This window comes from Xenopus tropicalis, chromosome 1 (assembly GCF_000004195.4).
Source record: "Xenopus tropicalis strain Nigerian chromosome 1, UCB_Xtro_10.0, whole genome shotgun sequence".
Lineage (NCBI taxonomy): Eukaryota > Metazoa > Chordata > Amphibia > Anura > Pipidae > Xenopus > Xenopus tropicalis.
In genome coordinates this window covers 45,167,485-45,189,476 of record NC_030677.2, presented here as the reverse complement: position 1 = coordinate 45,189,476, position 21,992 = coordinate 45,167,485, and the positions used below count along the sequence as shown (strand labels likewise).

The 21,992-nt window shown below is 39.6% G+C and overlaps 1 protein-coding gene across 2 annotated transcripts in view; it reads right to left on the bottom strand.

Annotated features, from left to right (window-relative positions):
• Positions 1–209: 209 nt before the first annotated feature.
• LOC101730828 overlaps positions 210–21,992 on the bottom strand; it is a 50,095-nt gene continuing 28,312 nt past the window's right edge. For both annotated transcript variants that reach the window (XM_031895436.1, XM_031895438.1), the window contains 16 exons: positions 20,524–21,392; positions 19,819–19,958; positions 18,686–18,814; positions 15,650–15,981; positions 15,009–15,142; positions 13,010–13,138; positions 12,609–12,856; positions 10,065–10,233; positions 9,477–9,678; positions 6,768–6,898; positions 6,204–6,367; positions 5,143–5,297; positions 4,369–4,575; positions 3,837–3,931; positions 2,514–2,638; positions 210–1,705 (listed from right to left, as the gene is read on the bottom strand). In XM_031895436.1, the coding sequence (XP_031751296.1) occupies positions 1,446–1,705; positions 2,514–2,638; positions 3,837–3,931; positions 4,369–4,575; positions 5,143–5,297; positions 6,204–6,367; positions 6,768–6,898; positions 9,477–9,678; positions 10,065–10,233; positions 12,609–12,856; positions 13,010–13,138; positions 15,009–15,142; positions 15,650–15,981; positions 18,686–18,814; positions 19,819–19,958; positions 20,524–21,392 (3,489 nt within the window). In that variant the 3' untranslated portion in view covers positions 210–1,445. The remainder of the gene's footprint in view (positions 1,706–2,513; positions 2,639–3,836; positions 3,932–4,368; positions 4,576–5,142; positions 5,298–6,203; positions 6,368–6,767; positions 6,899–9,476; positions 9,679–10,064; positions 10,234–12,608; positions 12,857–13,009; positions 13,139–15,008; positions 15,143–15,649; positions 15,982–18,685; positions 18,815–19,818; positions 19,959–20,523; positions 21,393–21,992) is intronic.

Below are 21,992 nucleotides of genomic sequence, written 5' to 3'. Positions count from 1 at the left end.
GTCATGGATATAACAATGTAATTGTTCTCTAAGGATCCCTTTCTAGCAATTACTCCCCATAACATCATTAACATTCTGTGCAGATAATTCCACAGCCTAAGAGTGAAAAACAGGCACTGCCCCTGTAGAGAATATCATTTGCAGCTATGGTCTATTCTATCTTAACTGAAAAACATAGCACATGTAACCGCAATATAAAGTGGGATTGAAAGAATATAAGTATTTTTCTTCTATGCTGTTAAAGGCACAGTTCCCTTAATGAAACCTAGGGGCAGTTTTATGAAAGAGTGAATGGAGGATCCTGCAGGTTTGCCAGCCATTCATGTGAATGTGTGGCCCCTCACAGATCACCTGACCGGAAATAATGCAGCTCTAACTGTAACATGAAGTAGTGTGGGAGCAAAAGGCAGAACTCTGTCCATTCATTGGCTGATGGGGCCTAGCATGTATGTGTGCCTTGGCTTGTTTGTGTGCACTGTGAATCCTATGATCCCAGGGGGCAGCCTTTAGTATATACCAATAGCACATATTACCAAAAAAGTATATTTTTCTGAAATGGTTTATTTAGATGAAGCAGGGTTCACATATGAGCTTGTTTTAATATATTTTTACAGAGACCAACACTGTTCAGGGGTATAGTTTTCCTTTACCATACCTTCTGGTCGCTACAAGTAAAACACGTTATTCGTGGTGATCAGACTTAATAGCAGAAAATTGTCTTCATCTTCATATTCCCACAAGTAATCTAAATCACCACAAACCATGTGTTCTACTTGCGTATGGCGACAAATCTACCCTTAAAGACTGAATCTGGCCCCTTTTGTTTTTAAATAATAACTTTTTTCAATAAATTACTTAGCTGCAACTGTAAGGGGGGTGGAAAATAAAACCACTTACATTTTTTAAACGTACTGGCTTTGCATCAGTTGCTGAATTAGTGGGTTTTAGGGAGTTCTAGTGAAACAACTGCTGGCGAAGCACAAGTTGCAGGTCCCTAGCATGTCCATGCAATAAATCTACAAAACCTATAGATTTATCAGGTTTTTCATGGTATAACTAACGTAAACAATATTAAGATTGCTACCTAAATGTCTGGGGCAGTGTTGTCACTGCTAAGTATATATGATTTTTGACTTTTGAAAATATTCCTGTATTTATGTCTCTGTTTGCATTTTAGTCCAACTCAGGGCAACTTTTACCAACATCCGTTGTTAGTTCTTAAGTTCTAAGTGGACACCAACTCTGCCTGCCCTCCTCTGAGGAGGATATCACTGAGCTTGGCCACCATGGTCCATTCAGTGAGGATATTTCCAGTACTGTGACTGCATTATGTGGTTACTATTCAGAAGATCAGGACCCCACTGAGCTTGATGTGACCTCTAGTAGGAAATAGCTGTTGTATTCAGTGTAACATCATTGTAACAAAGAATCCTAGTATATCATTCCTAGATGTTTAACAATGTATCTTTATCGTCAGGTTCATCCTCACTGCTTGATGACTCCTCTCCAAACAAATTTGTGCCTGTAGAAGATAGGATTTCTCTATCCCTTGATGCAATTTTCAGGTTGATGAGGGATGGTGTATCACTCATGCCAATAAGGATAGTTGTTCTATCTGCGGCTAGAGACAAGCAACAGATTTTACTGTCTGGTGTGAAAACAGACACTAAGGTTCCATCATCCAAGTTCCACATACTGACTTCACCTGTGAAAAGAAAGTATATACCTTTATTTATTATACATCCTAAAGAATATTGGCCAGATTATCTGGACCATTGGTCCCCAACCTGTGGCTTGTGAGCAACATAATGCACACAAACCCATTTGATGTTGCTCCCAGTGGCCCCAAAGCAGGTGTACATTTTAAAATTTCTGACTTGGAGGCAAGTCTTGTTTGCATAAAGACCCTGCTGTATGCCAGCCCACATGGGACTGCTAAATAACCAATTACAGCCCTTATTAGGCACTCCCTAGGAACTTTTGCTCCCCAACTTTTTTATATTTAAATGTGGCTCATGGATAAAAGAGGTTGGGGACCTCTTCCATAATTCAACACCAGCCCCCCTATAAGTTTGTGTTGAACACAGCCAAATATCTCCTTCATAAGCAACATAATAACTACAGTGATGGATGCCCCTTTACTTTTTGGGGCTCAAGGCATGTGGCATTTTCACCAGCACAGAGTAATGATGAGACTGCAAACAAATGTCAAATATATGGAACCAGCTTTTTATCTATTTAAAATGTAATGTCTATACTTGCCCCTTTTATAAAGTCAAATATGCAGTTTTAATTTTTAGATGCTTGTGGGTCTCTACCCTTGAGTCAAGGCTTTTTAATACTTAATACATGAATCTCGGCTCAATTTTATTCTCCTCGGTTTAGTTTCATGGCATTATAAAAATGTGGGAAGTTTTTATTAAGACAGTAGGGTTGCGCTGTTTAGTAAATCACCATCTTTGTATTCCAGTGCACTTTTGCACCAACACCATCAAACACTGCACAACACTGACCTGATAGCAAAATGGCCTTTGATCCTCCTTCTATTACTTGAAGTTTGCTGTCAACTGAGAGGTTCAGGTTTTCATAACCTGGAATAATTTTGTGCTTACGTCTAAATGGTTCCCAAACCTTCAGTCTAGAGGTGATCAGAAAGGAGAACAAAATAGCATTTAATAATTACTGCTTTTAAAATCTCAGTCTTCAAAATAAAAAGCAGCTGTTACATCTCCAACACCATATGTCGACGAAAAAAAATATGGTGTTTTATAGAAATATATATCTTATCCTTATAAACAGTGCTTAATGATTTCATCAGTCAGACTCAGAGTGGATCTCCTAAGGCCCACCAGAGAATCGGATGACTAGGGCCCACCATCATAACTATTAATGATTTTCTGCAGAGCCTTTCTGGTACTGCGGCAGGCTGGTCAAAATCAGTTTTTGTTGGTGCTCTTGACTTTAATACAAATAAAAAAAGTTCTGTGCACACTCATCCAGATTAGTTCAACCAATAACCGATACAAGAGCTGAAGAGGACCCTGCTAAAAAGAGCTTACAATCTATAAGGATAAGGGGTTGAGATACAAGGTGTGGAAATGGGCTTGATGGTGCTGTCTAATATACACTGTTGAACCAATCAGAATGTGTGTGACTTTACGCTTCACCTTTTTTGATTCACTTTATTAGCTAGTCTGCACCTAAGCGACTCAATTTGGACATCTTTAATCACAGGGGGCACTTAAAACACGGAAGTTGAACATTTTTCACCTTGCACAAAGCACACGGCTGTCTTTAACCCTCCCTTGTCGACCAAATCTTTCTAAAATAGTGGATTTGGTGCATCTCTACTTGCCAACCATGAAAACAGATAATCACATAATGGGGACGCCCCCTGGTAGGCCTCCCTGTCCTTATGGGAACTGGGCAAATGCCCCTATGCCCATTTACATTGTATTAAAACAGACCTATAGCGAATGACCACAAAGGCTGTCCAAAAGATCAGACTATCACTTTGGCAGCTCTGTGCGAATACGCTGTGTTCAACTTTTAGGGTAATGGCACACATGAAGATTTGTCATGCATGGTAACTAAGATTTAACCGTGAGTGACAAATCTTCCCAAAATGCTTTACCAAAAAGTCATTCCATAGTTCAGAAAGCTATTAAGTTTGCTAAATCTCCAGTGACTATTCTTATTTACACTAAGGGGCACAGAACTACACGCTCATGGCCAGTACAGGAACAAATGTGCAGATTATTCTTTCTGAAGTGTTTTCGAAGCATAGTTCCATGTGACATAATGCAGAATCCGCTCAACCAGTTAATATTCCTTACTTGTTTTCCAAAGCGATGCCAAAAACTATTCGATCAGCCTCATCTGTTAGAGCCATGCAGCAGACATTGGGCTCATTTTTAAGTCGTTTTTTAACCTATTAAAAAGTAGAGCAGATAATTTAAGTAAACTGTGTAATTCCTAGGTAATTGCATTAGCACGCATGGCATTTTCTTTCCCCAAAAAACAACATTAATTACTGCAGATCCCTGCCTATTGCCCAAGGCTTATGATACCTGATTTCTGAATTTTTGAGCAATATGTTTCACTGCTACCAGCAGTTATCAGCATGCAATAGCAGTGAGGGATCTCCTCAGCTTACAATAGGTGAAACATACATAACTAATGATGAGCGAATCTGTCGCGTTTCGCTTTGCTGAAAAAATTTCAAAATGGATGTGGAATTTCGCAGTGAATCCATGCTGACAAAATAATTCGCTTACCACTATAACTATACATAACAACATTTAGTTTGCTGTACTGCCACACATATAACATGCAATAATATTGAACATAGCAGCACTATAACATTACCCTTCCACGTTGTAGGTCCCACAAAGTCACATAGCTGATCTTTTCAGCATCACAATAGTTGGAAAGAGCCAGGAAGCTACCGTTGGAAGTCAAAGCTGCGCTGTGTAAGAAAAGCATAGATTCTGTGTCCTCCAGAGTACTCAGATGGGTCATGGTCTCCAAGCTAAATACACAGAGATGGTGTGCATAATACGAACACACAATCACCTGTAAAACCAACAACACTGAACAATAAGTCTATTTTGCAACTGGTAAATCACACACAGATTATGGAGAAAAAGGTGAAGGTATTTATCCACACTTTCTAATATGTTTAAGACAATCTATGCTTTTAAGGCACAATTATGAATGCAAATGCAAGGCACAACATGAGACCAATATGGCTTGCATTGAAAGCTGGTCACAAAGGTAAGTGTGTCAAAGTTGTGCCTCGTGTTAATTTACTAAATGATGTATAAATAGAAGAGGGCCTAATTAGAAAAATATGTATAAAAAAAAACACGATTTTTTTTTTCTTACTTATCAAGTGTAAAAACCATGAGAAACTCAAACTTCACTATCTAAAAGCTGGTGAGGTCATGTAGAAGTGAACAGGAGAGGTTTTTGGGATTTTTTAAATTTGTAATTACACAAAGACTCTTTTGACAGAAGGATAGGAGATACTAGATTCAGTCAAGTACCAGGAAATGAACTGTTTAGGCAAACATAAAAAGTGTCAGTAAATTCTTCAAATTTTAAGTAAGACTGATAGTTATGTATAACTGCATTAATTACCTTTTCATCCTCACTGAGAAGGTACTGGTCGATAGCATTATTTTTCTCATTTAATAGATGCTGCATCTTTTCCACCTCCTGCTTCATTTCTACATCAAGCCTACGTCTCTTTGCCGTTTTAGTTTCATTGCGTCTTTCCCATGGTGTCAGAAGCACTGAAAATATGACATTTGCAGTTGTTAAATATATTGGAATGTACTATATACATTGGGGCAGCAACATGGTTTAGTGGTTATCACTGCAGAACTGGGGTCCTGAATTTGATTCCTATAAGGACACAATCTGCACAGGGTCGGTATGTTCTTTTTTGTGCCTCTGTGACATTCTTTAGGATTATATACAAGGTTACTTGTCTCCTGATTATACTGTGTTTGTATAACAGGGACCTTAGGCTGATGGAACATGGGGTGCCAATAGCCCAATAGCACCATTGTCAGCTCCATTCACTTGAAATGAAAAGGCATTACAGAGCTGGAGAAGGGTCTAATGTGAATGATTTATAGTGTCTATAAAGTGCTGCATATTCTTTGTTCATACTTGCTATTAAACATCTATACATGTATAACAGAAATCTTCTTTTGTAATTATTTCTTTAATGTATCTACTAACTGGCACACCAATTGCATCAGCTGCCTTATGCCCCCCCCCCCCCACTCAATGTCCATATCAAGTAGGGATGCACAGAATACAGTTTGATGTATATGAGATTCATTTGGCATACATTATTTTACACAGCTCTTTAAATTAGCTGATGTGGCTCTTTATGGTGTTGCCTGCACCAGAGAGGAGATGGAGTACAGCATATGGGACTTATTGTACAGCGCTGCGGAATATGTTGGCGCTTTATAAATTAATGTTAATAATAATAATAATAATGCTGGGAGTAGGACACTTCACCAAAACTCTCAGTGGCAGGGTACTGCCATCCAATTGCAACTGGAAGCTTTGCATTTTTCCAGTGACAAGCAAGTGTTAATTAGGGAAATGATCCCACAGCACGGCCCTCTGAGTGTTGTGAGAGAGAGAAAGATTCAAATCTGCCCCCAAGGTTGGGGTTTTACCTGTCCCTTTTTGTTTTTTTTGCTGGTGTAGCTCTTCTTTATTTAATTTCTCTTTGCATCCATCAGGCTCTGGCAGTAAGTCTGTTGCATTTCTCTCCTTATATTTGGGCCTGAGACGCTCTTTTATAAATCCTGTGTCCATGTTCCAAATGACAAAATGGTCCCTGCAAAAGTATGAAATATATTCCTTTTATAATGATAGTGTATGAGTTTGCACAAAGACTTGTGAAGTCTATTGACATGATTTAGGAATAGATCTAATTTGGTTCAGCATAATGCATGTCAACGTGTAAATTAGACTGGGAGGGGCAGAAGTTCCAGCTCATCAACATGCTCTTAAACTGTTAAAAAAAGCTATTAACCAAATATTCTAAAGCACATTTGCATCAATATAAAGTTCAAACTTTAGACTGATTTGGGTCAAAATGGCATTGAAACTTCATGAAAAAATTATCTTAATTATGTCCTCCAGACTGTAAAGCTAAATGTTATTATTTCTAATTCATTCTAAGAATATGTTTTAAATATTTTATTGGTAATAAATGAAATTTACAGACAACTTACCGGTTTTCAGACAGTCCCAAGAGTAAGCCTCCATCCAAGACCCTGTATTCATGTTTTGGACAAGGAATGATATACAGACCACTCTGTTTCCGCACATATTTTTTCTTTAACATGTCATAAGTAAGAAGAGTCTGCGGGCGTATAAGCAAATGATCAGACTGTGCTTTTCTATCAATTTAAATGATATGAGTAGTAGTTAAAAGCTACCAGATACAGGGAAAGAGTTCACTTTTGCACCATCAGGGTGATTCAGTTCAGGGGTAAGGACTATGCCAGGGGGCTCGTAGCTAAAAGATGAACTGGAACCGACCACTAAACTATTCCAGTACAATTACAATACATTACCCCTTTAGAAAGTGCTTTACTAATGTGTAGATAGTACACCATGTGCAATGTAAAGCAAAAGGATACTTCTCATATAATCTGTGAGGGAAGTGGGGTTGTACAAAGGGGTGTATATTGTGGAAGCTGACCTGCCCCTCAGTCTTGCTCCACTTGCATAAAGAGCAGGACCAAAATGCAGTGGGCTGCTGGGTACTTAGGAAGTCTTAGTAAAGATGGTAATAACACGGCTGTCAGCAGAAAGTAATGCATTTAAGTTGCTAAATGGACCCTTCTATTTTCCATCTTCACCACTGGTCTGGGTCAACTAATCAGCTCCTTTGGATTTCACCATCATTTATATGCAGACGATACCCAAATCTACCTCTCTTCCCCAGACCTGCCCTCACTCCTAGCTCGTGTCTCCAACTGTCTAACTGCAATTTCTGCATTCATGTCCTCTCGCCACCTAAAAATCAACATGGACAAAACTGAACTGGTCATCTTCCCACCCTCCAACTCCGTTTCCCTGCCTGACATCACTGTCTGCGTGGGAAATATTAATATAACCCCAGTTCCACAAGCTCGCTGTCTAGGAGTCACATTTGACTGTGTTCTCTCTTTCACTCCCCACTTAAAAAACATTGCATGCATTCGACCTTTCCTCACTCATGAGACCAAAATTCTCATCCACGTCCTCGTCATATCTCGCTTAGACTGCTGCAACTCACTGCTCTATGGGCTTCCCCTGTCTAAACTGACCCCATCCAATCCATCATGAACAGTGCTGCCAGACTCATACACCTCTCCTCCCACTCCACAAGTGCCACCCCTCTCTGCCAATCCCTGCACTGGCTACTAGTCACGTACAGGATACAGATGAAGATTCTTGTACTCACCTTCAAAGCACTCACTGGTGCCGCACCACTCTATTTAACCACCCTAATCCCCAAGTGCACCCCCACACTCAACCTTCGCTCTACACATGACCTCCTTCTCTCCTCCTCACTCATCACCTCCTCTCACTCTCGCATCCAGGACTTCTCACGCGCTGCTCCCATCCTCTGGAACACTCTTCCCCGTCCCATTAGGCACAGCCAAACTCTCCAAGCCTTTAAAAGGTGTCTTAAAACTTATCTTTTCATTCAAGCCTATAACCTAAACCCCCCAAACATTCACTAACCACTGGTTTTCACCTCTCACTCTGCACTTATTGTCACTTTACAGACCTACATGAACTCTAACGCCATGCTAGTTACACCATGCTAGTTCTGTCTTTTGTACCCCTCTATTCTGTAAAGTGCTGTGTAAATTGATGGCGCTATATAAATAATAATAATAATAATTACATAACTCCGTTTGTAGATGGACCCTGTGGTCTAGACCAGCAAAAATATACACACAACCCTCCACAACTCATTTTTCATATGAATCCATATTTAAATAGGAATTTTAAAAAGTTATGTTTTGCAAAACAAAACCAGTATATAGTCCTATACATGCCTAACTCACTCTTTTTTAAGGCTAGGTATATGCCAAGTTCTTTTAGCTGTATGGCACCTCATCCAAAGGTTGTCTAAACCAAGGCTAACTGAGCCAGAGATTCAGTTCTATGAGAAAATCTTATTTTATTGTTTATCATGTGAAAAGCTTATGGGCAAGATTCAATTTGAGGTGAAAACTTTTCTCCTAATTCTGTTCCAGTTTTTTTCCCATAGACTTCAATAGAGTTTTTCAATGTGACAAACAGTTAGGTATATATTTCTCTTTGAATTGCATCTGGCTCTGTGGGAAATAAGGAGATAAGATTTTCTCAAACTGAATCTGGCACAGTATCTGCTAATGTGGTCAGTAATGTGTCAGTAAAACAAGAGAAAGAAAACTATATTTTATTTGCAATTTCACTAGAATTGGTTAAAAATAGATTTTTTGGGGAGATAACAAAAGTGTTACACATCACTATATATTGTACTGATATATTAGGAATCGCCATTGAGTGTTTTTGCCTTGTATTTGTCACTAGTTCCAAGTGACCTCTAATGTCCTTAAGTTTTGGAGCTGAATGACTTATTTGCCTGGGAAATGTTCCCAAACTAACTTCCAAGAACAAGACCAACTTTTCTGAAGTGCTTAGTGTTTTGTGTTTAAAGAAACCAGCAGTTTAAATCTATCTCCTATACTTTTCATTGTTGAGCAAGGCATTAGGCATGGTTACCTTCTGCTCTGCAGCCATCCAGTGGTGTTTCCGAGTTATGTGTAGAGGGAAGAGAATAGATGAAAAATATATCCTCACATTTGTCCCATTTAGATCACAAATATAAGGATATTTTTCATTGTTATAGCTTCATATATACAGTAAATTTAGTTGATCTTTAAATATCAGCCTACCTGAAATATAGGTCTTGGTGTTTCAGTGAATGAGGCCATCCCTCTGTCAGTCAGAATAAAGAGTTTCATATCTCTGACCAGTACAATATCAGTGCTTTCCACCAGCCCACGTTCAACCCTTACAGCACTCCCTTTGCACTTGGACTTTACAATATTCCAGACTGTGATGAGACCTGGTTTCATACTTCTACAGATCGCATACCTAGAGCATGGGTTGAAAAATGTAAATGAAACTATTGTTTCGGTTAGGGTAGCTGCAATTTTTAGTAGTGATTTCTGAAGCTGGTAAAACCTGGGTTAACTATGACAAACATGGGTAAACAAACTCTGAGTATCCCTAGTTTTTACAGTTATCTCATCTAAATGGCCTGGGCATTCTGTCTTAAAAATCTTTTAGACTTGCAGCCTCCATAGTTGTGTTCAGGATATTATGAAAACTTTTCTTTCTGTGATCCAATCATGCAAACGTTTTCATCCTAAGTGAACACTACTCAAATCATGTTGAGCAAAAGTATATCACAGTTTAGGTTCCATTCTCTGTAACAAGACCAAAGGTACACAATGAGAAATGAAGTTCAGCCCACTTGCCTGGGGAAATTCTTCATTGTGATAATCTCTTGGATCCCATCAGTTCTCTTTAACCTGTTAATGTTCATGCTGAGAGTCTGGTCATTTATACGGTTGACCAGGTTCCATGACCTTAGGTAGTTCTCTCCATCACAAAAAGCTAAACAATAACGCAAGTCACAGCATATGCCTGTAGATGGAAACAGAAGACTGAAATGACAGAATAAATGGTGCCAATAATAGAGCAAGTGCATAGAAAAGCCTCTAAATAGTAATACCAAAAACTGTAAAATGCTAATACAGTACATAGTTACATAGTTACATAGTTACATAGGGTTGAAAAAAGACCATTGTCCATCAAGTTCAACCCATCCGAGTAAACCCAGCACACAACCTATACTAACCAATCTATACACTCACATACATAAACTATATATATACAACCAGTAATACTAACTGTAGATATTAGTATCACAATAGCCTTGGATATTCTGCTTGTTCAAAAACTCATCCAGGCCCCTCTTATAGGCATTAACAGAATCTGCCATTACCACATCACTAGGAAGGGCATTCCACAACCTCACTGCCCTCACCGTGAAAAACCACCTACGCTGCTTCAAATGGAAGCTCTGTTCCTCTAATCTATAGGGGTGACCTCTGGTGCGCTGATTGTTTTTATGGGAAAAAAGAACATCCCCCAACTGCCTATAATCCCCTCTAATGTACTTGTACAGAGTAATCATGTCCCCTCGCAAGCGCCTCTTTTCCAGAGAAAACAACCCCAACCTCGACAGTCTAACCTCATAGTTTAAATCTTCCATTCCCTTTACCAGTTTAGTTGCAGTCTCTGTACTCTCTCCAGCTCATTAATATCCTTCTTAAGGACTGGAGCCCAAAACTGCACTGCATACTCAAGGTGAGGCCTTACCAGGGACCTATAAAGGGGCAAAATTATGTCCTCATCCCTTGAGTCAATGCCCTTTTTTATACAAGACAGCACTTTATTTGCTTTAGTAGCCACAGAATGACACTGCCTGGAATTGGACAACTTGTGATCTACAAAAACCCCTAGATCCTTCTCCATTAAGGAAACCCCCAACACATTGCCATTCAGTAGATAGTTTGCGTTTATATTATTCCTACCAAAGTGCATAACTTTGCACTTGTCAACATTGAACCTCATTTTCCAGTTTGCTGCCCAGTTTTCCAATTTTGTCAAATCGCTCTGCAAAGCGGCAGCATCCTGCATGGAACTTATAGTTTTGCACAATTTAGTGTCATCAGCAAAAATAGAAACAGTACTGTCTATGCCCCCCTCCAGGTCATTAATAAACAAGTTAAAAAGCAAAGGCCCAAGGACTGACCCCTGCGGTACTCCACTAACCACACTGGCCCAATTAGAAAATGTTCCATTTACCACCACTCTTTGTACTCTATCCTTCAGCCAGTTTTCTATCCAATTACAAATATTATGTTCTAGGCCAATATTCCTCAATTTGATCATTAACCTTCTGTGAGGTACAAAGTACAAAGATGTGAAAGTATAAAAAATTAGTGCAAACATCAGAGGAATTTGAGGTACTCTAAACTGCTAAGCATGTTAAGCAGTAAAGTTAGTAAAGCTGGCAGGATATTTATTGGTCCGCACGTTAGGCCAGGTCACCAAAAGAGCCATTTTTATTGTTGTACTCCTTTATACTCTTTTATACACTTATCTTTCTAAAGGAAAGTTCAGCGGACGCAGGCCCAGTGACATAAATGTCAGTCCTGCTATAGATGATGACATCCAAGTGGCAGAAATTTGTGTTTGTGGCCCACTGATGCCAATGAATTCACTAGTTCATATCACCTTGATCACCTAAATCACCATGTTGCTGGTGATCCTGCCTATGTAATCTATGTTCTACTGCTAAAAGTAAAAGTAACTGTTTTTCCTGATCTTCTGGTAAAGGTCTTGGCCTGTCTGTGACTCTGCCTGAATCTGGGCTTTAAGACTCTTTATCCCGTTGTATGTCTTACTCTGGACTTTTCCCTGGCATTGCCTGCCTGTTAAACTGCCTGTGTTCCCGCCTGGTTTAAGCTGCCAGTTCTGCAATAAAGCTTGTTTCTGTTTTTAAAGTACCTACCTGCCTGTCTCCCATCTCAGCTATCTCCATACTCAACACTTAACCCTTTAAGTATCAGTGGCCCCCAAAGAAAGGCTACTGGTTCCTCACAACTTGTAACAGTGTCAGGCTGGCACCTGGACCCACCACAAAACTTGACATCCTGGGTCCATTTTCACAACCACTTGATTTCAATCATACTTAACTTACAGAGTTAAGGGGAATTGCCTTATGGTAGAACCCACTAGGGTTTGGGCCTACTGAGAGATTTCCTGGTGCCCTGGCAGGCTAGTCTGACTCTGGTTCTGAAGATACTTTCATTGTTCTTCCTTACAACAAACCAACATTTACTAACCAGCAAAGTTTACCTTGAACCAGTTATGTTAACAATCTTGTTGTAAATAAAACATGTGATATGTACACATTGCGCCCAGATTTGGCGTAAAGCGGTCACACTAACCTCCCCTGGGTATTGATGGAAATGTAACAATATGCTTGTGGTCTTCAGTTTCCAAATTCCAAAGGACTATTTCAGTGGTGTTTGTGTTGGGTATCTGAGAAAAGGCCACCACGTGGGATCCTTGCCGATTCACAGCAATCTGACAAATGAAGTCATTGCTGCAGCCTTTGACAGTGCGGATGTAAGCAAAGGTGTTCACACTGAAGAGCTCTATATGTACAATGTCATGCATCTTCAAGGATGGGTACCTGCAATAAATTTAGCCAGTGAATATACCGTATATACATTTATAGGACTACTATGAGCTTTCTCATGTACAGCAGCTATACAATAAAACAGATGACTCCAGCCTGGGCAACCTAAACACATCTGATTCTAGTTTTATATCATTAGTTTTATACCTGCAGATAACTAAGAAATATTCGTTGGTTACAGCAACACCTTGGACAGAGGCCACTGGGTCTTGCGCAGTTAGTTTGGCAACAACAATTCCCTTTCTGGCATTCAGCACCATGGCCTCTTTCCCACTCCTGTGAGAGAAAAAGAACAGAATATGTAAATATCTATCCAATATACACAAATCTGCTAGGGGTCATACTGGCTTGAACCCTCTGGCAGAATAAAGCACAAGGAAACTACACAAGCCTTTCATCACAAGTACAAACAAAGAGGTGCTATAAACTACTTCCTATGTACATAAAGCTTAACAGATACACAAATGTTCTGCTTAAACCATAGCTGCTTTGTTTATAATGCTTATGTCAATTACATATATTCTGCCAAGATCCAATTCATTACTACATCCTATATCTGGAATGCATTTGTTTATAGTTAATGTGTGCTGCAATATACATATTTTCAAATACTAATCTTGGTGCTGGTAAAGACATGCAGTGGAAACAGATACTAATGCAGTCCTTTCCATGGAACAGCCATTTCTCTGTCCAAGTAAATACAGTCACAGGTTTTATGTATGTTTCACATAGAAGAGTGTTTCACACATAGGGAGGAGTGGGAATGCACAGGCCTGAATTAGAAGACTAAGCCTATAGTACACAGAATTTTAGCAGATACTATGTTTGATAGTTTGCTTCTTCTCTCTGTGTATCAGTGGCATAGAACGTTGTGAAGTTGCGGTTGCAACAAGGTCCAGGACCACATGTGGAATGCCAGAAAATGACCTGTACTGTTGCAACTAAACCCAACTGCCTTAGGTGCCCCCAACCCTCCTACTGTCAGCAATGAAGTTACAGCAAACACTTAACCCCTTCTAAGGATTGTTCATGCTCTATTAATCTTCATCTATTAATGTTGAGAAGTTCAACTTTCAACCACCTGGCACTAATGGTCAATGAAGGGCTGATTACTAAATGTGAACATACATGTTACAATTATGTCCAGTCTATCCTGCATTGTACACTCCACCAACGTTCAGAGCTGAATTGTCAGATATGCAGGTAGAAACACAATAATTCTACCCCTTTCTGTTGATTCAGCACTAAACATTTGCTGGTGCTCAGGAGCCTTCAAAGGTGTCTGATCAAAATTTATCGTCTAGCCCGACTGATGAGACGATATGCAAGGCCTTTGTCAATACACATACTGATTCTGTACGATAATATTATTATTGCAGGTAGTGTAGGCTGTAAGTGGCTGGGATGGGGAACAGAAGCAAACAATTATAAGGAGGTCTGTGAAGCCAGGTCCCAAAACTTGTACCAGGGCCCATAGGCTCTACCTACCTGCTGAATCTAATCAGAATTACAAGAGATACAGGACATTTAAGCTTGCCATACACGTTAAGATTTTTCTCTCCCTAATGACCCAGAAAGTCAATCAGACAGGTTTGAAAATGTTCCTTATTAGCAATGAAATTTGCCCATTGTCCAGTTGTTTGCAGGGCCAAGCAAGTAGTTCCTCTAGCTTCAACTAGACGGTATCGCTTGAAATGGTAACTTTCATTCACAAATTGTACTTTTAAACGATCATTGCAGGATAAGCTTGGTGCTATGATACTAAAAAGATCTTTTAAAAATCTTAACGTGTATGGCCAGCTTTACAGTAATAATTTGTTAAGCACTGAGTACAATTTGCTTCCCATTGTGGGTCATGAATGATTTTTATCCCCTCTAAGACAGAAAGGGCAGCAGGCCTGGTCAGGTTTTGTCCCTGTCAGAGATTAATTTGCAGATGGTTTTGGTAAAGCTACACTTTTTTTGTCTTTGTTCTTTTAACCTTTTATATTCACGTGTAGCTTCATTTAGGTATCCAAGTGCACTAAAGTATTGTTGGCATTCTCTCAGTCCTGTTATTATTCTCCCCCATTAGTATTTGCGTTGGGTAAGATTCCCTGTTCCTCTATGAATGTATTTAGAATAGTGCAGATTCCATGCCACTTACCTATATGCAAACAAGACATACTCTTTAACTGAATTTCGGGAAACCAGGATGGAATGATTTTTGTGAACAGGTGCCTCATCAGCAGGGATGGCTACCTGGCAAACAAGCCTGCAGGAGTCTGCCAAGTCAAACACCTTGAAAACAAGGTATAAAGGATAAACACTTCTTAGTTTTCTACACAGATACTTGTCATATACTGAGAGTGTAGCTAAAATAGCAAATGCAAAATTATTTATCTCACCTAAGTTTGGTTATGTTGGTTTAGTTGCTGGTTACTGTGACAAGGGCAAAAAAAGACAATAACCTGGCCACCACATAGCAACCCATAGTAGTTGGAGATAGACTGCCCATCTGCAACCAGATGGTTGAATTTATGATATGTTTTTTTTTACTACAGATCACAAACAGAACACAGATATTTATTTCTGGTGAGATTCACATAATGTCCACAAACAATGCCTTAGTAGAGATCTGCTCTAAGTCTAATCTAATATACATTTTTTTTCGTGCCTTTGTATGGGGACAAATTCACTCTGTTGTGTTAACTTAGCAATGTTAAATGGATAGAATAGTTATTTTATGTGTTACAAGTCTAAAAAGGAAGAATCAGTTACTGCTGTATATCAAAAGTTACAAATTACCTTGACCAAATGGCTTCCATCAAAAAATGCCAAAAGGAGTTGGCCATCCATTGCAGAGGTCAAGATGGGAATGTCCAAAGTATCATTATCACAATAGATCACTTTCCTGCTAGTAAGATCCCAAATTTGGAAGGAATGATCTTCTGTTAATGCAACTATTTGGTTCTGCATACATACAGTAATAGAGTCTATGTTTTTTCCAACACCATGAAGCGTATAAATGAATTTGCCAGTACTCAAGTCCCAAACTTTTAATGTGCCATCCTTGGATGCTGTCACCGCTTGTAGGCCATTCTGCAATTCTGCAACAGCTGTAATAGCCTCTGTGTGTCCTAAAAATTAAATGAGTGGAATTTTGATAGGTGCATACATAAAGATTTTCTTTTATAGGTTTGTTTGTCTGTCTTTGTATATATTTGTTTTCTGTTTATGCTCTACTAAACACTTGTATCTCTTCCACTCCTTTGATTTAGGGCTGATGCACTCACTTAGGCTTTTGGTCCACCATTACTTGTGACTTGCCTCTGGTCACTTCCCATTAGCAGCAATAGGTGGCATTGCATTTATCACCAAAATATAAATCACACCAAATAAACTAATTTTTATATGTTAATTGTGATTCGATGGACAGTGGCATTTTGATCAACACCACATGCACATATTTATCAAAAGCTGAAATGGAAGAACAAGTTTTACTGCCTTCTATACACTTGTAAGGACTATTTAGTTACATAGTTACATAAAGTTGAAAAAAGACCAGAGTTCAACCCTTCCAATTGAACCCAGTACACACAAACCCATACTGACCTATCTATACACTCACATACATAAACCATATATACCAACATCAATACTAACTGTAGATTTTAGTATCACAATGGATACTATGTTTTTTCAAGAACTCATCCAGACCCCTCTTAAAGGCATTAACAGAATCTGCCATTACCACATCACTAGGAAGAACATTCCCCAAACTCACTGCCCTCACCTTGAAAACACAACTACGCTGCTTCAAATGGAAGCTCTGTTCCTCTAATCTAAAGGGGGGCCTCTGGTGCGCTGATTGTTTTTATAGGAAAAAAGAACATCCCCCAACTGCCTATAATCCCCTCTAATGTACTTGTACAGAGTAATCATGTCCCCTCGCAAGCGCCACTTTTCCAGAGAAAACAACCCCAACCTCGACAGTCTAACCTCATAGTTTAAATCTTCCATTCCCATTACCAGTTTAGTTGCAGTCTCTGCACTCTCTCCAGCTCATTAATATCCTTCTTAAGGACTGGAGCCCAAAACTGCACTGCATACTCAAGGTGAGGCCTTACCAAAGTGGCAGCACCTGCATGGAACTTATAGTTTTGCACAATTTAGTGTCATCAGCAAAAATAGAAACAGTACTCTCTATGCCCACCTCCAGGTCATTAATAAACAAGTTAAAAAGCAAAGGCCCAAGGACTGACCCCTGCGGTACTCCACTAACCACACTGGCCCAATTAGAAAATGTTCCATTTACCACCACTCTTTGTACTCTATCCTTCAGCCAGTTCTCTATCCAATTACAAATATTATGTTCTAGGCCAATATTCCTCAATTTGATCATTAACCTTCTGAGAGTTACTGTATCAAATGCTTTAGCAAAGTCCAAGTAGACATCCACTGCCATCCCAGCACTTAGGTTCCTGCTCACCTCCTCATAAAAGACAATTAAATGAGTCTGGAAAGATCTGTTAGGCTTAAAACCATGCTGGCACAAACATAGGAGAGTACTTATCAAATGTTAAGAGTCTAGCAAACTGTACTGAGATCTACCGTATATACTCGAGTATAAGCCGATCTGTATATAAGCCGAGGTACCTAATTTTACCTAAGAAAACTGGAAAAACTTATTGACTCGAGTATAAGCCTAGGGTGGGAAATGCAGCCGCTACTGCTAAGTTTTAACATCAAAATAAATACCAATAAAATTACATTAATTGAGGCATCAGTGGGGTATATGTTTTTCAATATTTATTTCAAAGAAAAACAGTAAACTAGCTCTGTAAGCGGAGAAGAGGGTCAACAAAAACAATATCAGTACTACCCCACGCTCATTGCACATTGGCAAACTGGCCACATTTGCCAAACATCCCGGAGGGATGTAAGGGCAAATAAGTATTGCTAGTGGGAGCCTAGGCCAGGGCACTGGGGGGTCTGGTTGCAGGGGGCCTAATTTGCACACAAAGGAGAGAGGGTGTTAGTCTAGAGGGACCCATGGCACCCGACTCGAGTATAAGCCGAGGGTGACTTTTTCAGCACATTTTGGGTGCTGAAAAACTAGGCTTATACTCGAGTATATACAGTATTTTACCTTTTGATAAATATGCCACTTAGGGGCTGATTTACTAATCCACGAATACGAATCCTGAATGGGAAAAAATCGGATTGGAAACGAACATTTTGCGACTTTTTCATATTTTTTGCGATTTTTTCGCCGCTGTCGCGACTTTTTCGTATTCAGCGCTCGTAAACGGCGGGCAAACCTTTCCGACTTGATTTTTTTTCCGCATGATTTTGGAAGCCTCCCATAGGACTCAATGGCACTCTGCAGCTCCAACCCGGCCCAAGGAAAGTCTCCCATAGGGCTCAATGGCACTCTGCAGCTCCAACCTGGCCCAAGGAAAGTCTCCCATAGGACTCAATGGCACTCTGCAGCTCCAACCTGGCCCAAGGAAAGTCACAATACTGAAGCTTGAATGAATCCGAAACTTTTGTACTCGGCGCGACAGTACGTTTTTTTCGCGACAATTCACGCAAGTCGGAACGGCTACGAAAAAGTTGTGACAATTTGCGAAAAAGTCGAGACAATATACGAAAAAGTCGTGACGCCGACGAAAAAATCGCAAAATACCGATCATTATGAAAAAACCGCATTCGGACGCTTTCGATCCGTTCGTGGATTAGTAAATCGGCCCCTTAGTGTACTATAACAATGAATACTGCACAAACAGTACCAGTGACCCTCAGTGCTTGATGTATTGTGCAGGATTCCCGTCATATTACCTGATAGCATGTCAAAGAGCAATCCCCCAGGTGGCAGGAGGCAGGTAAAGGATGGCAGAAAAACAGGAATAGAGGACTGATGGCACTGATTCAACAATGTAGGCAATAATGGATATTTTATGGGGTCACCTAAAAATAAAAGAAATGGCATTATTTTCTTTATATTCTTTTACACATAAAATAAAGTCACTGCATTGTATAAAGCACCACGTCCAGTCTAGATATGCCTTTAGGAAGAAAGGCATAATTATTATTTTCTCTCGCATTCAACAAATCGGCCTCTATTGCTAGTGTTGTCCTTAGGCCCTCTTACCATGTCATTATGAAATGCAGAATAACATCTGTTAATAAAATCTGTTCACAGATAATTCTGTTGATTGTTTTTGGCTTTATTGAAACTTATATATTCTAATTAAGTTTTACATTTAGGCTAATGTTCCATGGAACGAGTTAGTCGTCTGCGATAACCACAGGTGACTAACCACTCCAAAATGCCTTTCCGCCTGCAACAATAGGGCACATTTACTAATCCACGAATCTGAATCCCAAATGGGAAAAAATCGGATTGGAAATGAAAATTTTGTGACTTTTTTGTCGCCGTCGCGATTTTTTCGTATTGAGCAATTGTGGAAAAACCAATCCGATGACGAAAAAGTCGGCGAAAATATACGATAAAGTTGTAACAGCGACGAAAAAGTCGCGCAAAATATGAAAAATTTCGACGGAAAAGTCGCAAAAATACCGATCATTATGAAGAAACGCATTCGGACGCTTTCGGTCCGTTAGTGGATTAGTAAATGTGCCCCTAGGAGTTGCCTGTTCAAAGGCCTATGTATCGCTTCAGCTTTCCAAAATCACAAGAAATTTCCTCCTGCAGGCAACTTTGCACAACTTTGGAAAGCCAAAGCGATTTGTAGGCTCTTCCTCCTATTGTTGCCAGTAGAAAGACATTTTGGAGCAGTTAGTCATCTGCGGTAGCAGAGATCTATCGGGGGCGCCTAACTCACTCTGTGGGACATTAGCCTGTTTGAGGCATTTTTAGAAAAGATCTGCTATTTTGTTGAAACCAAACATAAATGTGAACATTTAGCAGTAATTCAGCTACAACGGTTACTCTCCATTGAACTACATACCTGGTGCTACAGGCTTGTCTAACATCTCTATCTGATGTAAGCGCCCCTTCAGTTGGGAAGCCAGCTGAGTAGGATCTCTGAGTAGCACCTTTGTGGAAAGCTGAAGAGCTTCAGATAGCAGGTTTAGATCAGGTGCTGGCCTGTAAAATAAAATGTCCTACTATTTGAACTGACAGCCATTAAAGATAAGCTATCTGTACACTGTGAACAGTAATAATAAAATTCTAAGATCATTTTGTATGCGTATTAATACCTACAGATGCATTTTCATTTTAGTTTACTTACTAAAGTGTAAAAATGCAGACGCAGACAATAAAGCCAAATGTATAAGCATTTCTAACAAGAGCATGTGTGAGAATGTGAGCCTGGGTCTTATGTAAATGTTATCGTACATTACTTAGTGACAATATGACCTTTAACCATAATTTTATTTATTGTGCCCCATTTTAAGACAAATGCCCAGTTGTCGTTACAGTGCACACAATGCATATTCAGTTTGACTATATGGCTGTAGCCTCATTAAAAACCTGCTTTGGCAGAGTATGGCCAGTTTGGGATTTGCCAGAATATTCTGCTTGCCAGTCTATACCTCCTTGCATGCTGTGTAGTTTATAGTTGCCCTGCATGTGATCCAGCAGTCAGCCTAAATGTGGTCTAAGATTTTATAATTAACGACCTGGCCAAACAAACACATCTTTACCTTACCTTTCTGGATTTATAGCTGCCTTTATATCTTCCTGCAGACCAACTACTGAGGTGGCCCAAACTTTGTGCAAGAGGTACTCATAATTAAATAAGCACTCTGTTATAAGCCGAGGGAACTGATTAGAGTGGATGAGGTGGTGAGAAATTCCAAGGATTTTACGAAGGTTAAACACGGGCTTTCTATGTGTTCCTGTCCACATGAGGGGCATCATAAGGCTAACTTTCTCTGGGTGGTTATGTCGGCTCTTGGATTCAAGGTAATAGTTCGCAAAGGCACTGTGAACAGAAAGCTGGAGTTCCTTAGACTTCAAATACCTATTTATACACACCACTCTAAAAAGTGCATGGGCCCAATTTATAACATAAGTGTTGTCTGTCCTTTGTTCCACTAAATGTGTCCCAATATCATTCTGTAGCTTGATCCACAGTGCTTCTGGAAAGACCGATACAGTTATATTCTGGTACTGTTTTACCTCCTGCATGACACCTAGATCAAGAGACAACAAATCCAGTAATTCCTCTAATGTAACACCATTTTTTGACAATGAAATGTAAGAGGCAACCATCTTCATGACTTGCTCTCCATGACTTTTCTCCAGTCTACCCAAAACCGCAGAGTATAACTTATGTAGGTTAGGCTGCAGATATGAATCACTTTCAGAGCTATAAGATGTCCATAGGCATGATTCCATATATGAGCTGACTACATAGAGTGGAAGAGGGCAAGCAGCACATGCATCAAAAAGGACTTTCTTCTGGCGACCAGTGAGCCTACGATTGTCCCTTTCCATCCAGACTTCAATCATATTTCTTATTTCTTCAGAGTCCAGTGGCGGAATCTGATGAACATTTTGTTGCATAGTAAGTTTCTGCAAAGAAAACCAATATTTAGTCAAATCCAGGGGTCCCCAACTGTTTTTTTTACCCATGAGCCACATTCATAAAAAGAGTTGGGGAGCAACACAAGCATGAAAAATGTTTCTGATTGGTTATTTGGTAGCCTCTATGTAGACTGGCACTACACCTATTTTTATGCAACCAAAACTTGCCTCCCAGCCAGAAGCTTAAAATTAAGCACCTCCGTTATGGCCACTGGGAGCAACATGTTTCTGGTTGTGGATCACTGGTCTAATCTATGAAAAACTTTTTTTTACACTAACAAATTTCTCCAAAGTAAATTAAATATCTTGTGATAATTTTAATAGTGGTATCCCTTGACACAGTTAACTAAATAGTATCAAGCAAAAAATATTGATCTAATAGCAACACAATCCTAGCTCTGCCTCGCTGCCCTACAGAAGACTGTAAGTGAGGAAGCTTGTCAGACAATGCAGTTCTATTCTCTCACACCAGTCTTCCCCCAACAATAAAATCTTAGTTATTTGTAATCCTAACAAAACGGTTTCTCCAAAAGTCCCAGTTTTTTCTAGTAACACGGATAGTCTCGGATACCCAAATATTGAATTAAT